The following is a 23305-nucleotide window of genomic DNA, read 5'->3' as shown; positions in this document are numbered from 1 at the left end:
ACGCATGCTTAAGTAATTACAAGAACCATGGCGTTTATCACGTTGCGCTGACCAGGCAAGGCTTGCACGGAAAGGCAAGTGGTTCCAGCGCTTTGCTAAGACAATACGGAGGGGGGGGGGGGGGCTACCCGTCACCTTGCGTTCTACGCTTTATCACGTCCAAGACGGGCGCGCAGGGCGCGCGCGCTTCGTTTTCCAAGATAACTGCCAAATAGCGCTCATGTCTGCCGTGTGACGTGACATGATGCGTTCGTTTGCCTCCACTGCACGCTCGAGACACTCTAACGCAGCACCTCCAGTATACCATTTACCGATTTTCTTGCGCAGAATATCAAATAAACGTTTTGTTCACCCTCTCCAGACGACGACATTTGCAGTGTAACATGCAGATACAGTGCCGATTTCCCCCCTCTCCCTGGTTGAAAGAAAATTGTGCCGCCGTTTTCGCCCACTGCTGTTGGAGAGTTCTAGGGCTGCGTTTCGGGCACCAAGATGTTAGCAGAGATGGAAGGGAGAGTAGGTGGCCTGAATCAGAACGAAGGCGCTTCGGCTGTCGTCCATGTCGCGTCTGATCTCGCAGGAGACTACGAGGGTGGCGAGTGATGTTCCCATGAGGAACTGGAGGTGGGCGAAGCTTCCATTTCCGTTGATGTCGCTCGGGAAGGGGTACTTTTTTTTCCTTGTTCGCCTACCGGCGAGATTTGCAGGCTAGCGCTGGCTAGCGACTCCCCTTGTACCTGTCGACGTGAGCTCATCGCCTGCGAAGCCTCAAGATTGGGCGTCCTTGGCTTGCAGATGCTGGGCGACGTATTTTTTTTTTTTTGCATCTACTGCAGGAGCGTGGTGTCTCGCTTGGCTTGGTATTGAATTACCGAGGGTCCCATGCTGACCCGGAGAAGGGTTACGCGCGCTGAGGCAAGAAGGCAGCAGGGAACAAAAAAAAAGAAGAATCGTAGGAGCGGAAAAAATAACGACCATTTGGTTTGGAATCTCAAACCACTCTCGTATCAGCAGACATTCGTCCACTTCACCAAATTTTGCAGACATTTATGAATAGCCTAGGTAAGTGGCTGCAGGGTATTCACTTATCAATCAACATTACCAAGAGCGCAGTCGTATCCTTCGCACAAAATGTGTCATTGCAAATTACATTGCGGTACCGACAACATCAGCTTGAGTCAGATTTCTAGTAATGATATACAGCAAAAAACGTAACTGGAGTGTCCGCATTGAAAACGTTGCTGCTATGGGGGCACGCAAAATAGAGATGTTGCGTGGGCTCCGCAACGAACGCGCTCGTTCGTGCAAAAACAAATGCTCGTAATGGTCTATTGCGTGTACATTCGGTCAATTTTAGAATCCACCTGCGTTTTATTTTCTACCATCCCGGCTTATAAAGTTCGTCCACTGGTTCTATTGGAACGTGAATTGTTAAGTTTATATCTGGGGCTACGTGAACCTGTTACAAACAATATTTCATATGAAGAATCACGGCTGCCTCATCTTATAAGAATATTTGAATATATAGCCGTACGACCATTCTTAAAAATATGTGCCTTACCCCAGAGGAGGTCACAATGTGTTTTCTTCAACCAGATTTTTCTATTACCCAGATTTTTCATCAACCAGATCTTTTTTTAACCACCAATTGGGTAGACTCTATACGTTGCCCCCAAGTCATTTTCACTCGACCTTTGGGACCCATTAAAAGTTTATCTCTGGGAGGTTCTTGTACTCACTATTGTAATAGTTGTAATAGCAAGTAGGACTGAATTTGGTAACATATATTTCAATAACGCAAAAAAACTTACCACCATCCCCACTATCTTCATCGTCATCATCACCAGCCACTGAATCATCCACTACGTCCACTGCAGGGAAAAGACCTCGCTCATGATCCAACAATGAACCCAGTCTTGTGCTTTCTATTGCCACATTATACCTCCGAACTTTTTAATCTCATCGGCCCACCTAACTTTCTCTCTGCCCTTCGTGCGTTTGCCTTCTCTGCGAATGCGGTTTGTTACCCTTAATGACCAACGGTTATCCTGCCCCCGTGTACATGCCCGGCACATGTCCAATTCTTCCTGAGTTCAACTATCATATCCTTAACCCCGGTTTGTGCCCTGACCTACTCTGCTCTCTTCTTGTCTCTCAAGGTTACACCAATTACTTTCCTTTCCATCGCTCGCTGCGTCGTCCTCAATTTAAGCTGAGCCCTCTTTGTGAGCCTTCAGGTTTCTGCTTCGTATAGGTAAGTTTCGGCAAAATGCACCTGATATGTACCTTCCTCCTGAGGGTTAGCGGCAGATTACCATTTATGATTTGAGATTGCTTGCTGAGTGTGATGCACCCTATCTTTTTTCTTTTAGTTATTTCACTCTCATGGTTCGGCTCTACGGTTACTACCTGTCCTAAGTAGACATATTCTTTTAAAACTTCCAGCGTCCCTCCAACTATCACATTCTGCTGTTTTCTGTCGACACTGCTGCACTTTGATTTAGTTTTAAGCATAATATTTTGGGACCTACTCTTCCGCTACTGCTTCTACTTCGATAATCATAATTTGTAATTCGTTCCCTAAATTACTCATCAAAACAATCTCATCACCGAATCACAAGTGACTAAGATACTTTCCATTAACTCTTATCTCTAACTCTTCTCATTCTAGTCCTCTGAAAACCTCCTGTACACATAAGGTGAATAGCATTATAGAGATCGTGTCTCTCTGCCTTAAACGCTTCTTTTTTGGGACTGTGCCACTTTCTTTGTGGAGAACCATTGTGGTTGTTGATTCTCTGTAGATTTATTCCAGTATGTTTATGTATGAATTAGTCGATGCGCTGATTCAGTGCCTGCCTTCCTGCTGATGTCTCGAATGAGTCAATGGCTTCTCATCATCTATGAAGGCTATGTATATGGTTTGGTTTTATCAATATCTAAATAGCATTTTGTAACATCATTTCACCGATCTACAAACAAACGGTGTCATGGTGACTCGTGCTTTCCTTTGGGAAAAGAATGCACGTGTGGCGAATGTATATTGGGCTCTAGGTATACAGGACCTTCTCAATTCGGTTATTGACCCTTACTTATAGCCGCCCACGACGGCGTGCCCACAGCTCTATGAGAGGTACGAACGCTAGGTTTGAGCAGGAGTTTGTCTCCGGTACACCATCCATGTCATGTCCGTGACTGCATGAGAGGTGCCACCACTTGCTTTCAGCTCGAGTTTCCGTATCTGCTGTTTTGACCTCCATGTCGCGTCTGTGACAGCGCGTGGTTTAACTCGAACCTTTAGTCGCTAAGAAACATTTTGAAACAATCTAGCCTCGCCTAGCTAAAACCAAGCACAAACCTACAAGCATCCTAGAAACAACCCAAATCTCTTAGCTAAGGCCTAAAAAAATTCCGCCATATCCACGAAGTGAATGATGATGAGTGGGCGAAGCTCCGGAGGTAAACCTGGTAAACCATGAATCCTCTGTACATTTTGCCCACTCGATTTTATTACATCGCTCCCCCTAGCGTACGTCGCCGCACTAAATCGAACGATTGCCTTCAACCAATGACACGCGCCATATGTGACATCATTCCTATTTTATAAGATCTCGCGTCTTTCATCAACTACAAGTACCGCTTTCTAGTTTATAACATCTTGCATCTTTTCATCATCAGCTACAAGTACCACCATCTAGTAAACACTACAAGAACTAAACGAGAGGTGGCTACATACAGGAGACGGTACCGCCATCTAGTGAACACTGCAAGAACTAAACTAGAGGTGGCTACATACAGGGGACGGTACCGCCATCTAGTGAACACTGCAAGAACTAAACTAGAGGTGGCTACATACAGGCTACAGGGGACGCACAACCCACGCCCTAAGGAGCTTCGCCCCTAAAATACACCTAGAAAGGTTATGCTTCAGGATCCTGCAGTTCCGCTGTTCCAAGGCTCGCGGGGCTCGCGTTGTAACCGCCGGCCGGCGGTTATAACGAGTTCTGCGCAGGCACAGTGAGCCCTGTGGCTGCTTTTTCGTAACTTGAAGGGTTCACTTCACGACGATTTGCATTGCAGAAGCAGGCGGCGGCGGACGACGATAAAGCAAGGCCCACAGTATGCACTATACCTGCGAAAAATTCGTTGTAGCCACGGCGTGGCAGTGGACTCACACACTTGGTTGTTCTTGTTAACAGCGGACCACGATGCACTCGTTTTACCTTCCTATCTTGTTACCGCCAATCCTAGGACTTCCTAATACATCAGTAGTCTTTTTTTTTTTTTGCCTCGGTATAACCTCTGTATTTCTGTGCCGCATAGAGGTTTAGCACTGTTCATTGGCGCTTATCGTCACGCCATTCGCAAATCTATATATGAAAAAGTTTTTTCCATGACCTTCTCAATAGAAATCTCAATATATTTTGCCATGTAATTTTTGTGACTTTCTCTCCAAATAACATACAACTCCACGACGAAAACAGTAATTTATTAGAAGTAAAAACATGTGCCGCAGAAATTTTAAAGAAATATTTTACATCGTCATTCACAAAAGAAGACTGCTGAAATATTTCTACTCTTACCGACATCACTTAACTTACAATAACCGCATTAGAATAACAGTTGAAAGCATCGCATTCCTAATAAAATAAAATAAAACCTAAGAAACTTCAAAACTTTGTATCCACAAGCTCCGGCACCGATGATTACAACACTAAGATTCCCGATGTGAGCTTTATTCCTTGCAGTTTAATCTTTGTTCATATCAGTGATTTAATATTATCCACTGGTACACCTCCACATTATTGGAAAATGGTCAAGGTGTTACCCATCTTCAACTCTGGATATAAAAGTGATGTAAATAACTGTCGCCCCACATCAATCGTCAGCATTCTACGGAAAATGCTTCAGCACATCATTGTATCTAATATCACCCATCAATTAGAAAATAACTATTACTTTTACCCCAACAGCATAGCTTTAGGAAAGCTCTGTCTTGTGAAACACAACTAGCAGAATGCGTCATAGAGCGAAGGGGGAGGTGATCTTCATGATAACATGGATGGCAGATAATATCCATTTTTTCCTAAAGCATTTGATCATGTCACACGTCGTCGTTTATTTACTAAACTGCCTTCCCTAAATCTTTATTCTCTAACTATACCTTGAATACGAAACTTTATATCGTCACGCAAGCATTTAGCATGGGTCAGTAACACCTCCGCTAAATCATCTGACATTACTTCTGAAGTTCCTTAGGGCCACACCCTTGGTCTTTTAATATTCATCATGTACAGTAATGAATTTCCGTCTCATGTCACACAAAATATCCAATTATTCGCAAATGATTGCATTATATATCACAAATTACAACTCCAGCAGATCATCTGGCACTACAACGGGATATCGACGTGATCACAATCGGATCCTCAAAGTGGCAGATGATGGTTAACACCAAAAATGCAAACTGCTGACGTTGAACCGAAATCCGTCAAACTCGACCTACACAAGTTCTATTTAAAATAAGCCTACATAGGCAACGAACCAGTAAATGTAGCTTAGCATTACTTCCACTACAAATTGATCATCGTCAGCACACATTAAAAAATTTACTCGCACAGCACAAAGCACCCTCGGATACCTCCATTCTTTATAAGGCACCATTCATTGCGGATAAAGTAGCACACCCAAAATTTGTTCGCCTACAACTAGAATGCCTCTCATTCATCTCGTTACCTCACCAAGCCTATCTGACTGACTTACCGGAATCGGTGTAAAACAGTGCTGTACGTTTCGTTGCGCGTACCTACAGTCGCTATTGCAGTGAGACCAACCGCACCCAAGCCTTGAACGCACCCACGCTAACACGTGTCATTACTCAATGTAATGACTTCCGGGATGATATAGTGTGCATTCGGGATCAAGTGGCGTTTACAAATGAAATATAAACCATTTACGGCTGTGTTTCTGAAACATATCTTTTTTATTTGTGTTTATTCATTGTACGTTTACACGTCCACTCATTCAATTATTGATAACACAGTTTCATATTGTTAGTATGTGTTATCTCTCAAATTTAGCAACTAGAAACTTGAGTTTTAATTATTATTGTTTATTTCGTGTTTTTATTGAACAGTTCCCCTGAATACTCTTAATCGGGGCCTATGTCAATAAAAAGAAACAAAATAACTAAATAATGATAAGGTGTCAAGTTGGTTTGAAAAGTTGTTTATCATGGACGCCGTCGCGTTTGCGTAATACTAGCTTACGGTAAGGTGAAAGTGACAGGCTATGGCGTTTCTTATATAGTATCAATAACCTCGAAACGCCTTCTTGTGTGCCCTGTCTGTTCTTGCAGAAAATGTCATCAGCGAACGTGAACGAATTGCACGAATTTCGCGCCGCAAGCAAAACTGGCATAGCCATGCAGAAAGTAGTTCCCCTCTAATAGCCACACACTTGCGCCCTCACAATGGGTGCAATTGTTTTTAGAACCTTGTTTGAATTAGAGCAGCTGCCGCTCTTGATTTTTCAGGGAAAGAGAGAATTGTTAAGTAAAAGGCAGGGAGATTCATCAGAAGTTTCGGTTTGCTACCCTGCATTGTGCAAGTAGTAAGGGCGTATGAAAAGGTAAGGAAGGAATAATATTTTCTTGAACACACAGCAGCTGATGACGTATGAACCGGCCCTGTTTACATCGCAGGCGTGGAGTTATGCGGCCTACCGGGCCAGCAGTTCCGCGACCCTTGGGCGCTGCTCGAAGGGGTGCAAGGCCTGGCCACGAGACCTTCGCTGCCTTGCAACCGGGCCAGAGACGCCATGCTGCCACCCACACACTGGGGGCTCTCCGACGACACCGTGCGCGCCTTCATGCTCCTCAAGGCCCGCCAGTGGGGCATGGACGTGAGTGTGCACGCTCGCAACATGCACCGACGGGTGCTAAAGCTTGTGAGATCTCAGCACCATCTAGCTCACCAAGCGTTGAGGTCCCGTCTTGTGAATAGCGGAAAGTCGCTTTTACAACACTGGTGCGCTCCTTCTACAAACTCCTAAAGCGATCTTGCATGTGCTTTGGACCTTGATCCAGGGTTCATCCACCTTTTTCATTTTACTGTTATGCCGTATTGGTAGGCTCCTCGCTATCACCAAAGACAATGGGCATCTGCAGGATGAAAGCCTCCGAGATGAAGCGTTGCTGCGCGAGCTTTTGGCTTTTGTGCCACGGCATTGGAAAAAGTTGGATTTCCTCATTTTCCTCAAGGCACGTGCGCCGTCATAGCAACGGACATGCAGAGGGTCGGTTTGTGCTCTCTCACTCGCCCCTTTCCGCCTGTAGATGATAGTCGCAAGCTGACAAGTGCGCACGGCTCAGGACCTCGGTTCCCTTGATGTGACTCTCGAACCGGCTTGGAAGTGTGGAAGCTTGGGCTAGTTGGTATGGCATGAGGATAGTTATAGCGCGAGAACAAAACGACGACACAGAGACAAGAAATACACGAAGGACATGTGTCCTTCGTCTCCTTCTTGTCTCTGTGTCGTCGTTTTGTTCTCGCGCTATGACTATCGTCTCCAACCGGCAATATGTAAAAATATCTGTACAGCGTGCCCCTGCTTGCGCACGCCGTGGCAGCATGCTTTCCGTAATGCCTTACAAGCATAATTATGTTTCTGTAAAATTATCTTTTCAGACCAATGCTTAAGTATGGACTGATACCTTGAGGCAGTACCGCACACACACATACACACACACACACACACACACACACACGCACACACACACGCACACGCACACACACACACACGCAGGCACGCACGCACACACAAGCACACACACACACACACACACACACACACACACACACACACACACACACACACGGTGGCCAATTCGGTGTTTAGTTGAGAAGCACATTATGGTCGAGTTCACTCCAGTGCGTGACGTGACCCCTTGCTGCGTATGCACGTCCATGCCCACCTCCCACCTGAACTACGATTTACCTTTCTCGCCTCGCAATGCTGGTGCTGTAAACAGCTTCCAGCGAGTTTTTTCATTGAAAAAAATAAAAAAATAAAGGACTGTTGCGGCACACAGCAATTCACTGGCTACCCCGTATATCTCTAGGCATTGAATCTTGGCCTACTAGGCTGGTTGGAGGTTTGTCCGGTGTGTTATTGAACAATGAAAAGCATAAGCATGCGCGTTAACTAGTTATCTAGTTATCTAGTTAAGAGACAGAACATTGTCCCTGTAAAGTTAATTTTTAACTATAATCTGTACGCTCAGCAAAAACTTTTTAACGGAAAAAATACTTTATACAGTATATAGCATCAGAGGCCGTCTTAGAAAGTACAGTATACGCTTACTGAAATATAGGCAAATTATGAAACTTCACACAAAATACGGTAAACAATAGCGCCGGTAGACACTACCAGCAATGCTAAATAGAATTAGTAAAAAGCACTTTTTAAACATCACAGAAATATCATTTGAAGAATTAGGAAGAGGAAGACTGTTTAACACAATATCTTTATTATGAAGCTTCCTTCAGCACATCTTCAAATAATTGTTTTTGTTCTCATATTGTCTCGCAAAGAGAAGATTTTTTATAGTTTTTCTACATTTTCTATGCAAGTACGCTTCTGTCTTGCATGGAGATCAGTCATGTCCAATATATCATATGTGTAATTGGTTCTTCTTGTTTGTAACCACAGTTTGCACTTACATACGTGTAGTGTACGCTCAAGCTGATTGATACACTTTTTCTTCTGGTCTTCTGCAACAGTATTTTTGTCAATAAATGAATAAATGAAAATAAAACAAAACAATGGCCACTATAGTCGCCCGATAAGTTTGGTTCTCCTTTCTTGAAATTTGGCATTCATTTATGCTTAACTCGACCGTTTGGAAGTAGGCAACGTACTGAAAGTAACGACGCGTTTCGTTGCGTTTACAGGAACAGCAGCTAGATGGAAGCCCCACACCTGCGTCGCCGCAAGGGGTTCGACCCGAAGGCAGCGTTGGGCCCTGTGACCTTCGATCTTTGCTCAGCAAGACCCTTCACGAGATACAACCCTGGTTTCACGGACGGCTCAGTCGAGCCGACGCCGAGAGGCGGCTACAGGACGTCGGGCACCTGGACGGACGATTCCTGTGAGTTTGAGTTCACTGCCGTGTGTGTAGGTGGGATTTGAACTGTAACAATCGTAAGTTACAGCTACAACCAACAAGATTCTGTTTCGGACACAACACCCTTATCATTACCGGTATCAGACACGCTTTTTTCGACCAAAATCAGGGCCGATGTGTATTGACCTTCTTGATCTCGGTCCACTACTAAGTCGCTGCTACATGTTCCCGCCTGATCCGGATCGAGTTTACCGCATACTTCAACCAAATCGCGATCACTGATCCAGATCACCATCGTCTGAATCGCAGTGTGTTTTGATCGTGATTAACCTGATCTGGATCGAGCTTGATCCGGCATGGCCCTGGTCACGATCAAAAGTGTCCGCATGACACCGTTAAGCGAGCACAGTCGCCTGTCCAGTGGGGATAGGCGGTCGGCCGCGCGTATAGACCTATTCCACGTTTGTCAACATCGGTCGCCGCCGTCGGCATACTGAGGGCTTGTAGCCACGTCAAGCTGCGCGGGCTCCGCCCAGCCCACTCAGGCGCGATGCCCTGTGCCCAGAGGCAGCTTTGACACTGCTCTGCCAGTTGTCACGTTATCATAGAGGAAGGTGGCCAGCTTTGCGCTGGGCAGAGCCTGCACGCCACGACGCCCTATACAAGTGCCTTAGTAGGTCGATGACACGTACCAGTGCTTACACGCATAGAATAGGTCTATACAAAAGAGGCGATTGTCAGCTGTCATACTGGTAGTATCAACTGTATTGCCGAATCAACACGCGAAACTCATTCAACGTTATTATTATTTGTGATAGAAGCAAAATTCACTAATAGACGGCTGTCCGAGACAATACGCGTTTGCCAAATATATGACCTTCTTTGTTGTTTTACTTATACGTGTTCAGCTTTTGCTCCCCTTGGAATGCTCTATTGTAGCGTGACAAAAGTAATTGTGTATTTCTTCCAGATCCATGTTCATACCAAATAAAAATAAAGTCTGTATTCCTGGGCAACAATTTTCAATTGCAGTGTGTGCATGAATACACACCCACATTTTTTTTCCTAAACAGTTTGCCATGAACCGTTGGACATCTGTTGAGTTTCGTCAAGATTTATACGTGGCCAACAGTGTTCCAGCAGTTTGGACACATGTCACATTAGCGCGCTTGCTTTTATTCCAGTAGCGGAAAAAATATAGCTGATTAGCCCCAAGTTTTTTTCGAATAATTACCTGCATGGCAGTGATGCGATCAAGGTGGAGTCGATTCACGGGGAAAAGGCACGCTTTTTCTTCAGATGAAAGATGTATGCTGCCATCCGTCAATCTATAACAATGCCACACAAAAGCTCAAGATAATGTTTAAAAGAAAGCTCAGGTTTAGCATGCAGTTACTTCGACACAAAGGTAAAGTATACCTTTTTTAACGCGTGTCTAAACACATGGCTGTTTTTGCAAACATTTCGCTTGAATTGTGCATGGTGTCTTCATTTTTACTGCTGTCATGTCATTTTACATTTTCTGTTATTTTAATAACAAAATTTGGCACCTCTCTCGACGGAAATACTATCTGTGATCAGACCGGGATTGTGAAATAAAAAAAAGGGCCTCTCAAGCAAAACTAGAGCTCGTGGAGTGACAATTAAGCGACATTCCCGCAGTTACACGCCTAACAATTAACATTGTTGAAGTGCTTGGCTTGGAGCATTGTTTCTATTTGTCACTGAGTCAGTAAAGCGCTGCGTTCACATCACATTTAATGCTGCTGACGCTTAGGCCGATGCCAAGAGCTCATTTCGATGCGCTTGACTCGCAAAGCAGCACCCACTCTGATATAGGAAATGGTGATCGAAAGATTTGATGACCACATGTGCACACAACACTTTCAACAAAAGTACCACTGATCGTACTACTGCAAGTATGCAGCTTAGCAAGGCTAATTCTTTCTGTACATCTTGTTAGGTACACGTTGAAACTCATAAGATTATCCGCAAGCACAGCGGGACACACCGCTTTTTAAAGACGTAGAAAAGAAGTGCAAGTTTAAGAGCTCGTTTTCTTCATTGTACACAATATTAAAGATAACAAGCAGAGAGTGATGCCAAGGAAAGGACGACCACACGGCTAATATTACCAAATGGCATCATTGTCTGTTAGTTCCTTTATTTATTCGTTTATCTATTTATTTAAATATACTTGTTTATTTATTTCTTTATTTGTTCATTTATATGTTTATATATTTATTACCAACAGCGCCCCACAGGAATTATAGCCGGGTGGGGGGGGGGGGACAATAAAAGAACATGAAAGTTTCAGGTTCATATAGGCTGCGTAAAGAAAGAAGAAAATTTGATTCGCAAGACACAGAACATACTCAACTGCATTGAGCACAGCTGCGTCAGGAAACGTCATATGTATATGAAAAAAAATACAGAAACCATTAAATATATTGACAATGCCAAGGACAATCAAAACAAACTACAACATTCGTCTGGTTCAAGGGCAAGTCGAATACCAAAACAAAACAACATAGTTTACAAACAAAATACCGTACTATCCCTCAAGAGGAAAGTATATAACAGCTTCATCTTGCGGGACTTAGCTACGGAGCAGAAACCTGGATACCTACAAAGAGGGTTCAGCTTAAATTGAGGACGACGCAGCGAGCAATGGAAAGAAAATGGTATGTGTAACCTTAAGAGACAAGAAGAGAGCAGAATGGATCAGGGAACAAACCTGGGTTAAGGATATCATAGCTGAAATCAAGACAAGGAAATAGACATGGGCCGGGCTTGTAGCACGTAGACAGGACAACCGCTGGTCATTAAGGGTAACTAGCTGGATTCCTAGAGAAGACAAGCGGGTTAGGGGCAGACAGCCGGTTAGGTGGGCAGATTAGATTAAGAAGTTTGCGGGCATAAATTGGCAGCATGAAGTACAGGACCGAGTTAACTGGCGGATCATGGGAGAGGCCTTTGTCCTGCAGTGAACGTAGTCAGGCTGATGATGATGACCGTACAGATCACGGCGAAAGCAACGCGCACACAGTTAGTTTATAAATATTAGTGGTCGAAAGATTGAAACATTGTTATTACAGAAAATAACGCATCCGTAGAAGAAATTTCTAGTATTGTTGAAGGAAGTTGATTGCACTGAGTTATAGTTTTCGGGGAAAAAAAGAGTTGCTGAAGGACGATGTATTGCATACAAGATTTGTTTCGCGTGCGCACACGACGATGCTAGCAGACAACGCAGGAATAAATCCCCAACATGCGCGTTTCATCTAGGCAGCAACAACGCTCCAGCTCACGGCCAATAAGACTATGTGCGCTACACTTAACTCACGTTACATGTGGCAGCTGTGGACTATACGGTATTTAGCATTCAGATGTCACGACTTTGCCAAGTCATCATTTCATGTTTCGAGTAAGATAAAGGTGACCCAATTACTAGGGTTCGTCATTAGGTACTTCCGTTCTCTCGTTCTCTTCTGTTGTGTTCCTCTCTCCACGCTTTGCCTCCGTTCATAGTGGAACAGGTAACGCTTTTTGTGTTGACGCACAAAGCGTCATTACTTAGCACATATCGGTGCAGGTGTGCATCTTGTGATTTCAATTTTTACCCGTTATTCTTTTTTTTATTTATTCAATACTGCCAGCCACCCTTCGGCAGCCAAGGCAGGAGTGGTACAGTGTAGAGTTTAAAGACAAAGTTTACACGCGACCAATAACACGGTCCGCGGTACACAGGGAAGCAATAATTCAGTAAGCTTACAGATTGTCACGACACACAAGCGCACGCAATCAGTAACACGGCCCACGATTCGTAAATCAGCAGTAATTTTCGTTACAAATAGCTACGTGAATATACAACAAAATCGGCAATGCTAGTCCCATGCAAAACACACAAAGTGCACTTCGCGCATAGACCAGGAAGCGTGAAAAAAAAAGCAGTGTGCGTTAGTGGCACGGAAGCAGGATAACGCGTGAAATACGTTAGTTCAATAGAACAGGGGAACAACACCAGCACTTCAAATCATACACAATTTTGAATAGCCGTTGAAAAAGGCATTTTTATTGCTTAAGTTAGTAACGTCGCGTGGCAAAGTGTTCCATTCTGCTATCGTTCTCGGGAAAAAGGATAGACGGTGAGCGTTTGTTCTTGTGAAATGCATTAGGATTGTTTCGTTGTGCTTGTTCCGGGTGGGGCGTGAGATGTTGAATTCGAGATAAGTATTGAAATCAAGCTTTGAATAACTATTGACTATGCTGTGTAATATTTTAAGTCTTTGTAGTTTACGGCGGGACTCTAGTGTTGGTAGGTCAGAACGCCTGCGCAGCTTTGTCACGGATACTCGCCTGCTGTCGCAGCGCTTTCTTTTGTGCCCGTTAGAGCATCACTGAATCCGTCTTTGTGTGTGGGTCCCAAACAACGTCTGCATAATCGAGCAAGGCGCGGACCAGCGAAGTGTATGCAACGGTCTTCGTTTTGCTTGTACAGTGCTGAAGGCGGTGTTTTAGAAGCCAAAGTCTGCGCAGTGCTGATGATGTAATGTTTTGTATGTGTTTCTTCCAGGTGAGGTTTGATGTCACGGTTACACCCAAATATGTGAACTCGTTTACAACCTCTAATTCAACATTGTTAATTTGATAAGTATATTGGAACGAACACTTTTTGCGCGTTATTGTCATTTGGCGGCACTTTGTTGTGTTGAGGCTCATGTTCGAATCGGCACACCAATTACTAACAGCTGTTAAGTATTTGTTGAGAATTTTCTGGTCATTTACCGATTCAATAGGGAGATAAAAAACGCAGTAATCGGCAAAGAAACGGAAACGCAACAGACAGTTGAACTGTAAATCGTTTAAACGGATAATGAAAAGCAACGGACCTAAGACAGAGCCCTGTGGGACTCCAGAAACAACTGATGACAAGTGAGAGGCAGAGTCACCTATTTGAACGTACTGATACCGGCTTGGTAAGTACGAGTCCAAACACTGAGTTATTTTTTTTTCATTTTTGACCAAGTTTCGATTTTTTAACATTAGGTTGCTATAGGGTACTCGATCGAAAGCGCTTTCGAAATCCAAGAATATAACGTGAAATTGCCTCCCCCCCCCCCCCCTTATCTAAAACTGTTGAGACGTAGTTAGTCGTGTGTATTACTTGTGTAACCGTTGGAAACCTGCGCCGAAAACCATGTTGATTGCCCGTAAAAAACATGTTGCTCTCAAGATACGTTATTAGGTGTTTAAATATAAAGCGCTCCAAAATTTGACCGGCTGCACACAAAAGGAATATGGGGCTGTAGTGTTTTAAAGAGAGTTTAGAGTATATTGTTTTTTGATGTCGAGTATTGCGAGCCCAGAATTCTTCACCTGAAGAATCTCTTCAGGTGGACTTGGCAACGCGCTTACGGTAGGGAGATATTAGAAAGTACAGACTGCGAAGAACATAGGCCACAGTGTCAACAAAACAACTGTAATGTTTGGATATTCAACTAATTCGTGTGCATTCAAAGATCATGAGGTATAATCGTACGCACCGAAGCATAAAAAGAGAGCCACCCACCTCCCCAAAGGGAATCGTGAGAAAATGCGAATGTATTGCGTAGCATCCATAATGGCGTTTCGCAAACCAGCGTTAGAGAAATAATGTTTTTTGTTTTGTTTTTTTTTTTGTTTTTAGGGGCGAAGCTCCTTACACCGTGGGTCGTATGTTCTCTGTCGTCAAAGTAGCCAGTTGCTTTGCATTGCATGGCAATAAATATAAATGCTCGCTGGACACATCGACGCGCTTGTCACTCTTTTTTGAGCGCCCCTTTTCAACGAACGCTTCTTATTTGCGTTCGCAATCACCTCAGAGATGTTTCCACCACCTTCAATGCACCACAAGCACGTTGAGAACGTGCTGTTTTCAAGATGTGCTAAGGCAGAATAAACTGTACAAACACGTTTAAAACGCACTGCATTGAGACGGTGGTGAGTCACCTTCAAGTCAAGCAGGGGGGGGGCACTGGTTCCTAGGGGTGAGGATAAGCGTGTGCGCCCGCAGCTGTTGCTGAGAGCTGCCGACGCCGAAGCGTGACATAGTAGGGGCTCCGGTGGCTAGGGACGCGCGCACTCGCAGTTTTTGCTATGGTTAGTGCGACTAACAAAGGCATTCGCATTTAAAACAATTTGCGAAGTCGCAACGTGAAAGCTGAACAGGCTGCGTAGAAGAAGAAACCTTGGCTTCGATGCAATAGCACGTGAATGATGCAAACTGAAGAGATTTTATAGAATCTGTACACGCTTTTTTGTCATCAGTTGAGTTCTTTTATTAAACATGTGCCAATGAAATTATGGATTCACATGTTTGATAGGCGCTGTAACATTGAGAAGCTGAAACAAGGAAGCGAACTTGTGGCGCAGCATGCGAGCATTTTATTATTAATTTAAACGGACTATTAACACGCTTACTTTCTCTTCATTCTAAAAAGCATATATACCTGATGACATACCCCGCCATGTGGTGCAGCCTTGTGGAGTGGCTGCCTTACTATTTGCAAGTTGTTTTTCAAAAGTTCACTTGTGCTAGTTCGGTGCCATGTGACGACGCACAGCTGGAGATGCCTCTCTGTTTAAAGAAGCACTGACATCAAATTTTAGATCGAGATGTGGCCATCATTCGATTACTTGGTATGCATTGTTCTTGGCCAAAATTGAATGACGTTCGTCACGTCGATGTCAAACAGCGTAGAAAAGCTAAGAAAAAAATTACGGCATATTCACGGGGTGAATGATGATGAATGGGCGAAGCTCCGGAGGGATTCATCGGTAAACTGTGAATCTTCCGTGTAATTCGCCCAGTCGATCATCATGTAAAGACGTGAGAAACGCTGTGTGTGTATATACACAAATCAACTTTTATTTGTTCTTAGACGATGGATGGCTTGCGAAGTCCCTTGTCTCGCGCGCTCGCACATCGGGATTCTGTCTGCGAGCGCGCGCTGCTGCCGCCTTGCGCTCTCTCCGCTGTGCAGCCTTATCCATCTGGTGACTCCGAGCGCGCGCCAACAGCGAACGGATTTTATTACAACGCTCCCCCTAGCGTACGTCGCCGCACTAAATCGATCGATTGCCTTCAACCAATGACACGCGCCATATGTGACATCATTCCTATTTTATAAGATCTCGCGTCTTTCATCAACTACAAGTACCGCTTTCTAGTTTATAACATCTTGCATCTTTTCATCATCAGCTACAAGTACCACCATCTAGTAAACATTACAAGAACTAAACGAGAGGTGGCTACATACAGGAGACGGTACCGCCATCTAGTGAACACTGCAAGAACTAAACTAGAGGTGGCTACATACAGGCTACAAGGGACGCACAGCCCACGCCCTAAGGAGCTTCGCCCCTAAAAACTAAAAATAGACTGCCCTGCGACATCGACACTAGTGTTACGTGTTTCGTGTGATCCATTCCCCAAATACCATACTGAGTGACGATATGCTAGTAACGATTACGTCGACGATCTCTGAGTGTGTTCGGAGCTGACTCCCAGCCAAACTCCCACTAGTGGCTCTCTTTTCTGTGTTGAAGTGTGCGTGCGATTCATAGTGTCGAATCGACGGATTTACGTTGTGCTCCACAGGGTGTGAATACGATCATTCAGAGCGACAATGCGTGCCAGAATGTCGGGGCGCGTAACCTGCACGTCGAGGCACGGAAAAAGCGGTAAGTGCGTGGCGTTTCGTGCCTTTCCAAGCCACGAAGCTCAATGCAGCCAGTGGGTTGACTTCGTACGCGCTCTCAGACAGAGGGACTGGACGCCTGTGGCGAACCAGTTGGGTTTCACTGGCAGTACGAGGCCTCTGCTCGAGGCCGGGGCTAATCCTACCATGTGCCCTGCTGCAGCTGACAGCAGCGATGCACTCGTCAAACGTCTGCGACATGAGGTGCGTAGTTGGTGTTCCTCAGCTCCGACAGTACGACCGGGACTGATAAATGCATTGCATTTAACGCGGAGCTTTTCAAGCAAGGATCGTGGCGAATCGCGGCGATACCCAATTCCAGGTCACTGTCATTATCCTTTGCCGATGTTGACCGCGACGATGGCGAGGACGATGATGTTGGCGATAGAGGCATGTCTACGCCTTCAGAGAGACAGCTGGATTGACTGTACGTGCACTCCTAGCACACGAAACGCCAGTGGGACGTCACCATTTTTTGTAAGAGTGGCATCAGCTGTGCAGCGGCCTCGACGTTGCCGTGAGGTAGCGCTGCCAGCACTACAATTTGGCGGGTTTTCTACCCATTTTGAACCGCGTGCGATCGTGAATATATCAATCAATATTATAGATACTCATTCGTCTCTCAGATGCGTTTTATGTCAGAATCGCTACAAAGGAGTCGATCGCTGCTCGTTGGCGCAAAAATCTAGACATGAGTAAATTTGATGTGAGTGCTCCTTTATGAATGGCGATCGGCTATCCGCTAACTACTAGACCCCGCTTCGCTTACAGAAATTAGAATATTCGATTATGTAATAATCAAGCATATTGTCTGATTCCAGAAAAAAATGATTTTTGTTCTTATAAGCGTGGCCTTTGGAGTAAAGTGAATTACAACACATTTTGTTCAAACAATCCATTATGACAGCTTTAGATATGCATGAACAAATTGATGCAATCTGCAAGATTTCGCTAAGACTTTTGATAAGGTGCGTCATGACCGATTACTGCATAACCGAATAAACTTTGCTGTGCTAGTGGGATCAGGCAATGTATACTTACTTGACAGGAATCTTTTGCAAAAAAAAAAGAATTCACGGGACTAGAGGACAGGACAGGATGGGCGCTACTTTCATGTCGTCTTAGGAATGTGTGTTTCTTGCTCTGAAAATTCCCGTCAAGTAGGCACCATCTTGTCTAGTTTCGTTTTTTTTAATGTTAAACTTTCTACTTAGTTAAATTAAAGCGTACTGAACAAGCAGGAAGAAATTCATAAAAACTGAAGAGTGTAGCTTACTACAAGTGTTTTCTCGAGAACCGCAGGGTCGGTTTTTGGGCAGTTACTATTCTTTGCATATTAACATTAACCATTGCCCAATGCATGGAAGAAGACGAGCCTCTGCTGTGGTGCTGTTACTGTTCGTCTGTGGTTTTTACTCGAATTTCCTCGTACTGTCGCCTCCGTCGTGGGTGCAATGGCGAAGCAAGGTCGGTGGGCTTCGCCCCCTCTTCTGCCAAGACCGAGATGTGACCTGCAAGCGTCAAATAGGACTGGTGCGCTTTACCATCTGAACATGGCGCTACCAAGGTTATCGAGCTGCTCTGACGGGGATGACATAGAACCTGACGGTGAATATGCTGAGGCCACAAACCGGCGCTTGAAGAGGAAGCTTCGCAGGACTTCAGGCGTGAGTGACCTGAATCACAATGCATCGTCCTCTCCGCAGACATGCGCGTTTGCTTACGTCCTTATCACTGCTACAGGCAACCTGAATTCCCTGAACAGACAAGCTCTCTCGGCCTATCTTGGCAAGATAGCTCCAGGAGAAATAAAAGAGGTCCTCATTAATCCTAGAAAGAACATACTCGCTGTTGACGTTTTTACACGAGTGAACCTTAATACATTGAAGGCTGTGACTCAGATGGGCAACATACCTGTGCGCTCCTTCATTTTAAATGGAGGCTGCACAATTGCTGGTGTGATTTCTGATGTGGATAAGGATATCTGTTGCAGTGATTTGTTAACGCTGATATCCTCGACTGTCAATAGCACAGACGTACACCATTTTGGACAGTCAAAATGTGTGAAGATAGTTTTTGGGGGGGACACATTGCCATCACATGTGAAAGTGGGCTATGTGAGACATTCCGTCCGCCCGTACGTAACTAGGCCATTACAGTGCCGCAAATGTAAAAAAATTGGGCACGTTAGCACTGTGTGCGTGAACAGGTTGACTTCCGATGACCTATCCTACCTGACAAAGTTTAATCTGTTGACATCTAAACAGTACGGCTTTCGGCCTGGTTATTCCACTGAGCTTGCGCTTCTAACCCTCACCGATAAAATAAAAGGGGCAATCGACCAAGGCTTCGTAGTTGGTGGCGTATTCATAGATTTAACGAAAGCTTTTGACACAATTAATCACAAAATTCTTATGCATAAACTTGAATCGTATGGCATAACTGGCCCTGCACTTCAATTTATATCTAGTTATCTCTGCAATCGCACTCAAGTTGTTCAGATTGACGGTAAAGTTTCAGCAGCTAAGAAAGTAAATCAAGGTGTTCCTCAGGGCTCGATCCTTGGCCCGCTGCTCTTTTTGCTATTTATTAATGATCTACCTAATGTTTTGACCGCTACAGATTGTATCTTATATGCAGATGACACGACCATTTTTACTTATGCTAACAATGTCGATGAGCTACAACGAAACATTAACGTGGATCTACATAATATAAGTTCCTGGTGTCGAATGAACATGTTAAGAATTAATCCATCAAAAACCGTTTTTATAGTTTTTCATTCCTTTCCGACTGTACTTTCAAAATCTATATCTGTGCGTCTGGACGATAATTTAATTCCCATGTCCGACAGTACAACGTTTCTCGGTGTAGTTCTTGACCGGCATATGAAATTCAATCTTCATGCGCAATCACTCATTCGCAAGATAACCTTTGGAATACGCGCCATAATCAAAACTCGTTCTTATTTTCAGCCACACATAATCAACTCCCTTTATCACGCACATATTCACAGCCATTTATCTTATTGCATATCAGCCTGGGGTAACACATATTTGACCCACCTCAACCAACTACAACGCCTACAGAATCAAGCACTTCGACTCATGACTTTCAGCCATTTCTTAACCAATGCAACGCCACTTTATCAGAATTTAAATATACATCCTCTTTATCACCTCTTTCAGCTGAAGTTATCAGTTGTGATGTATAGGCTTTTTCGCGGTAATGTGCATATAGATGGCATTGTCTTGGAAGGCCTTGTAAATAATAATATTACTAGGTTTTCTGAGCGTGATAACCGCCTTCTGCCTAAAGTTCGCACAAACTACGGCAAGTTCACTACCACATTTACGGGAATCAAGCTGTGGAATTCCCTTCCTTACGTAATAAAATCATCAACCACAGAACATGCATTCAAAAACCAAGTAAAGAAATATTTTTTGCAACAGTTGTCTTCATCTTAGCAACTGCTTTTTAATGTAGCGATAACAATTGCTACATGTTATATTGTCCTTACGTTTTGTATTATAACTTGCGCTTGTTTGTTCTTCAGAGTTTTCTTTTTTGCCTTGCTAAACATATATGTATTTTCTACTTTCGTTTTTTCGCACTGTGCTTTTTTTTCTTACTGAAGATACCGTAACAACTGAATGTTGTATATTTTGTTTCTTCTCCCGTTAACATCATGTATGGGAGCCCCCCTGACAGTTTCCAACTTTGGGGCTCCTTGTGTGTATTACCAATCCTGTACGCACTTTGCTGTAAACTGACATCGTTGTTGAATAAACTTGAAACTTAAAACTTGAAACTTGTCCCCACTGTAGCAGAGATCATAAAGAGTCATCATGTGGGATATCTATTTTGAGTCGCTCTAACTACGATGGCCCGCATGAGTCGAGATCAAAACATGGGCCTAAAATAAAGAATAAAATGACCGTGCTTATGAAGATGGTACGAGATCGCTCTACGCATAGAGAAGCGGCTTCTAAGGTGCACCATCGCCAGAGGCGCTCCCGTAACCGCAGGAGGAGATCAGCATTGACAAGTGTACGAAAGCCTGTATTGCCTAGTGAGTCAGCTAGAGATCCTCTTATATTTGAAGTGGTATCTCAACCTCCAGTCACACCTTTTTTGAAGAACATGACGAATAATACCCCATGACCTTCTCTGCCGCCTCAGAGTGCTGAAGTTCAAGCACGAGAAAAACGGCATGAAAATGAGACTTCGTCATCGGATGTGTAAATCAAAGCAATGCTTACGCAATTGATCCGTGCTTTGTGAATGCTGCTTGTTGGTTCCAAGGCGTCTGTTGCCAAGGCTGCAGTGCAAATTCTAGACGGACTAGAACTGGTGCTTAGTGCTATCTAAAACCAACAAAAATCATGGCGTCAGCAGCCTCATCGTCATCATTGAGTGAAACAACTAGTCGTTCTGTTATATTTCAATGGAACGCTCGAGGGCTACGAGGTCACCTTGGAGATCTTAAACACAGAATGCTGAAATATCGATTCCTTGTCGCTGTGATAGGCGAGCCGAATATGACTACCATTCAGACTATCTGGATATGAAGAATTCACTTTTCAGGTAGGTGTAAACTCTAGCAAAGTAATGAGATTCGTGCGTTGTGACCTCACGTATTCCCATAACTAAATACCTATGCATACCAGCATTGAGTACGTTTCCATTACGTTGAAGCTAAATAAACGAACGGTATCGATCATCGGTGGTTACATTTCCCCGAGCGGGAGATTTGGCGCTGAACACCTGAAACTTGTCATCGAGTCGACTCAAGGACCTCACGTCATCGTAGGTGACTTCAATGCACATCACCATCTTTGGGGCAGCAGCGTCATAAGTACTCAAGGAAAACAACTCCTAGACTTCACAAGCAACAATCGCCTTCATATTCTAAACGACGGATCCCCGACATATCTCCGTGGCTCAACGTACAGCAGCTGTCTCGACTTAGCTATCGCCTCTCGGTGCCTTTTAATATCCGCCGCCTGGTGCGCAGACGCTGAAACATATGGTAGTGATCACATCCCTACTTACATACAACTACCATGGTATACCGGCGTTGCAAGCATTCGAAGGCGATGCACAAATTGGCAGGCTTTTGAAGAAGAGCTAGAAAAGTCTTGTAGCTCCATAGTGTCTCCGACAGAAATTGAAGAAATAATTGCCACAGCAGTACAGACCACTACACGAGTTGTCACAACATCTGATTCCAGAAAGCCAGTTGATGTGGTATACAAAGAACTGAGGGCAGTTCGTCGTCGAGGTGAACGCAAATACAGGCGAACAAAATCGATCACAGACCTGAGGACCTCTCGTAACGTGCAAAAAAATTCAGAGGTGCTTAGAAACGCTGGGCCACCAAAACTGGAAGTCATTTTGCACGACCCCGGACGATTGAAAAGCACTGTCTAAGATATGGCACGTCGTACAAGCTCTACCATCTTCTCCTCAGCAACTGTGTTCTTTCCGTGCATTGGCCATCATAAGAACATGGAGCGAGAAACAGATCGCAGAACAATTTTGCAGGCACCTCTCCGGCTCTGCAACAACGGATGGCTCACTGCTTCGGCGCGCCGCACCCCTATGGCAGACGTCCGTCTTGATCGTCCTTTCACGCTGCAAGAGCTTCGTGAGGCTATGTCCACTTCGCAACTTTCTAGTGCACCTGGGCCTGATGAAATCACCTATGCTTCCCTGCGCCACCTTGGTCCTCGGGCAACCGAAGAACTGCTGTCTTTGTACAACCTTTCTTGGGCATCTGGAACTGTACCGGCACACTGGAAGACTATCAAGATCGTGGCATTGCTGAAACCTGGCAAGTCTCCTCGTGATTTGCTATTCTACAGACCTGTGGCGCTAGCAAGTTCTGTAGGAAAACTCATAGAATGAATGATTTTGATGCGCTTGAACTGGTTTCTAGAGAAGCAAAGAGTATATATAGACGCCATGACTGGCTTTGGGAAGGGAAGGTCATCAATCAACAGTGTGATTGATTTGGTAACAACCATTCAACATCAGAAACGGCGCCGCCGATTAACGGCTGCAGTGTTTCTTGATATCAGAGGTGCCTTCGACAATGTTCTACATGACGCCATCCTAAATGCTCTTGAAAACTATGTAATTGATGGCCACAAGCATCAATGGGTAGCCAGATATCGTCAAGAACGAGCTATATTCATATTCATGTCTGCTGCTGACAGTGACACAAATCAGTATCCCGTCTATCGTGGCGTGCCTCAAGGTGGAGTCCTGAGCGCAACATTATTTAATATCGTATTTGTTGGCCTCGTTAAAAAGCTCGTTAAGCTAGGAGGCGAAATTTCTGTGTCTGTGTAGGCAGATGAAATTTGCATTTGGACCACGAGTCTAACACGTTTGCAAGTACAAAAGAAACTACAACGTGCGGCATCGACAA

The 23305-nt window shown here is 44.4% G+C and overlaps 1 protein-coding gene across 2 annotated transcripts in view; it reads left to right on the top strand.

Moving 5' to 3' along the window:
* Positions 1–23305, top strand: part of LOC119181214 (tyrosine-protein kinase SYK) — a 381065-nt gene that overhangs the window by 160740 nt on the left and 197020 nt on the right. For both annotated transcript variants that reach the window (XM_075882940.1, XM_075882939.1), the window contains exons 3-4: positions 6704–6903; positions 8955–9151. In XM_075882940.1, the coding sequence (XP_075739055.1) occupies positions 6704–6903; positions 8955–9151 (397 nt within the window). The remainder of the gene's footprint in view (positions 1–6703; positions 6904–8954; positions 9152–23305) is intronic.

This window comes from Rhipicephalus microplus, unplaced genomic scaffold, assembly GCF_043290135.1.
Source record: "Rhipicephalus microplus isolate Deutch F79 unplaced genomic scaffold, USDA_Rmic scaffold_14, whole genome shotgun sequence".
Taxonomy (NCBI): Eukaryota; Metazoa; Arthropoda; class Arachnida; order Ixodida; family Ixodidae; genus Rhipicephalus; species Rhipicephalus microplus.
This window is presented reverse-complemented; position numbering and strand designations above follow the sequence as displayed.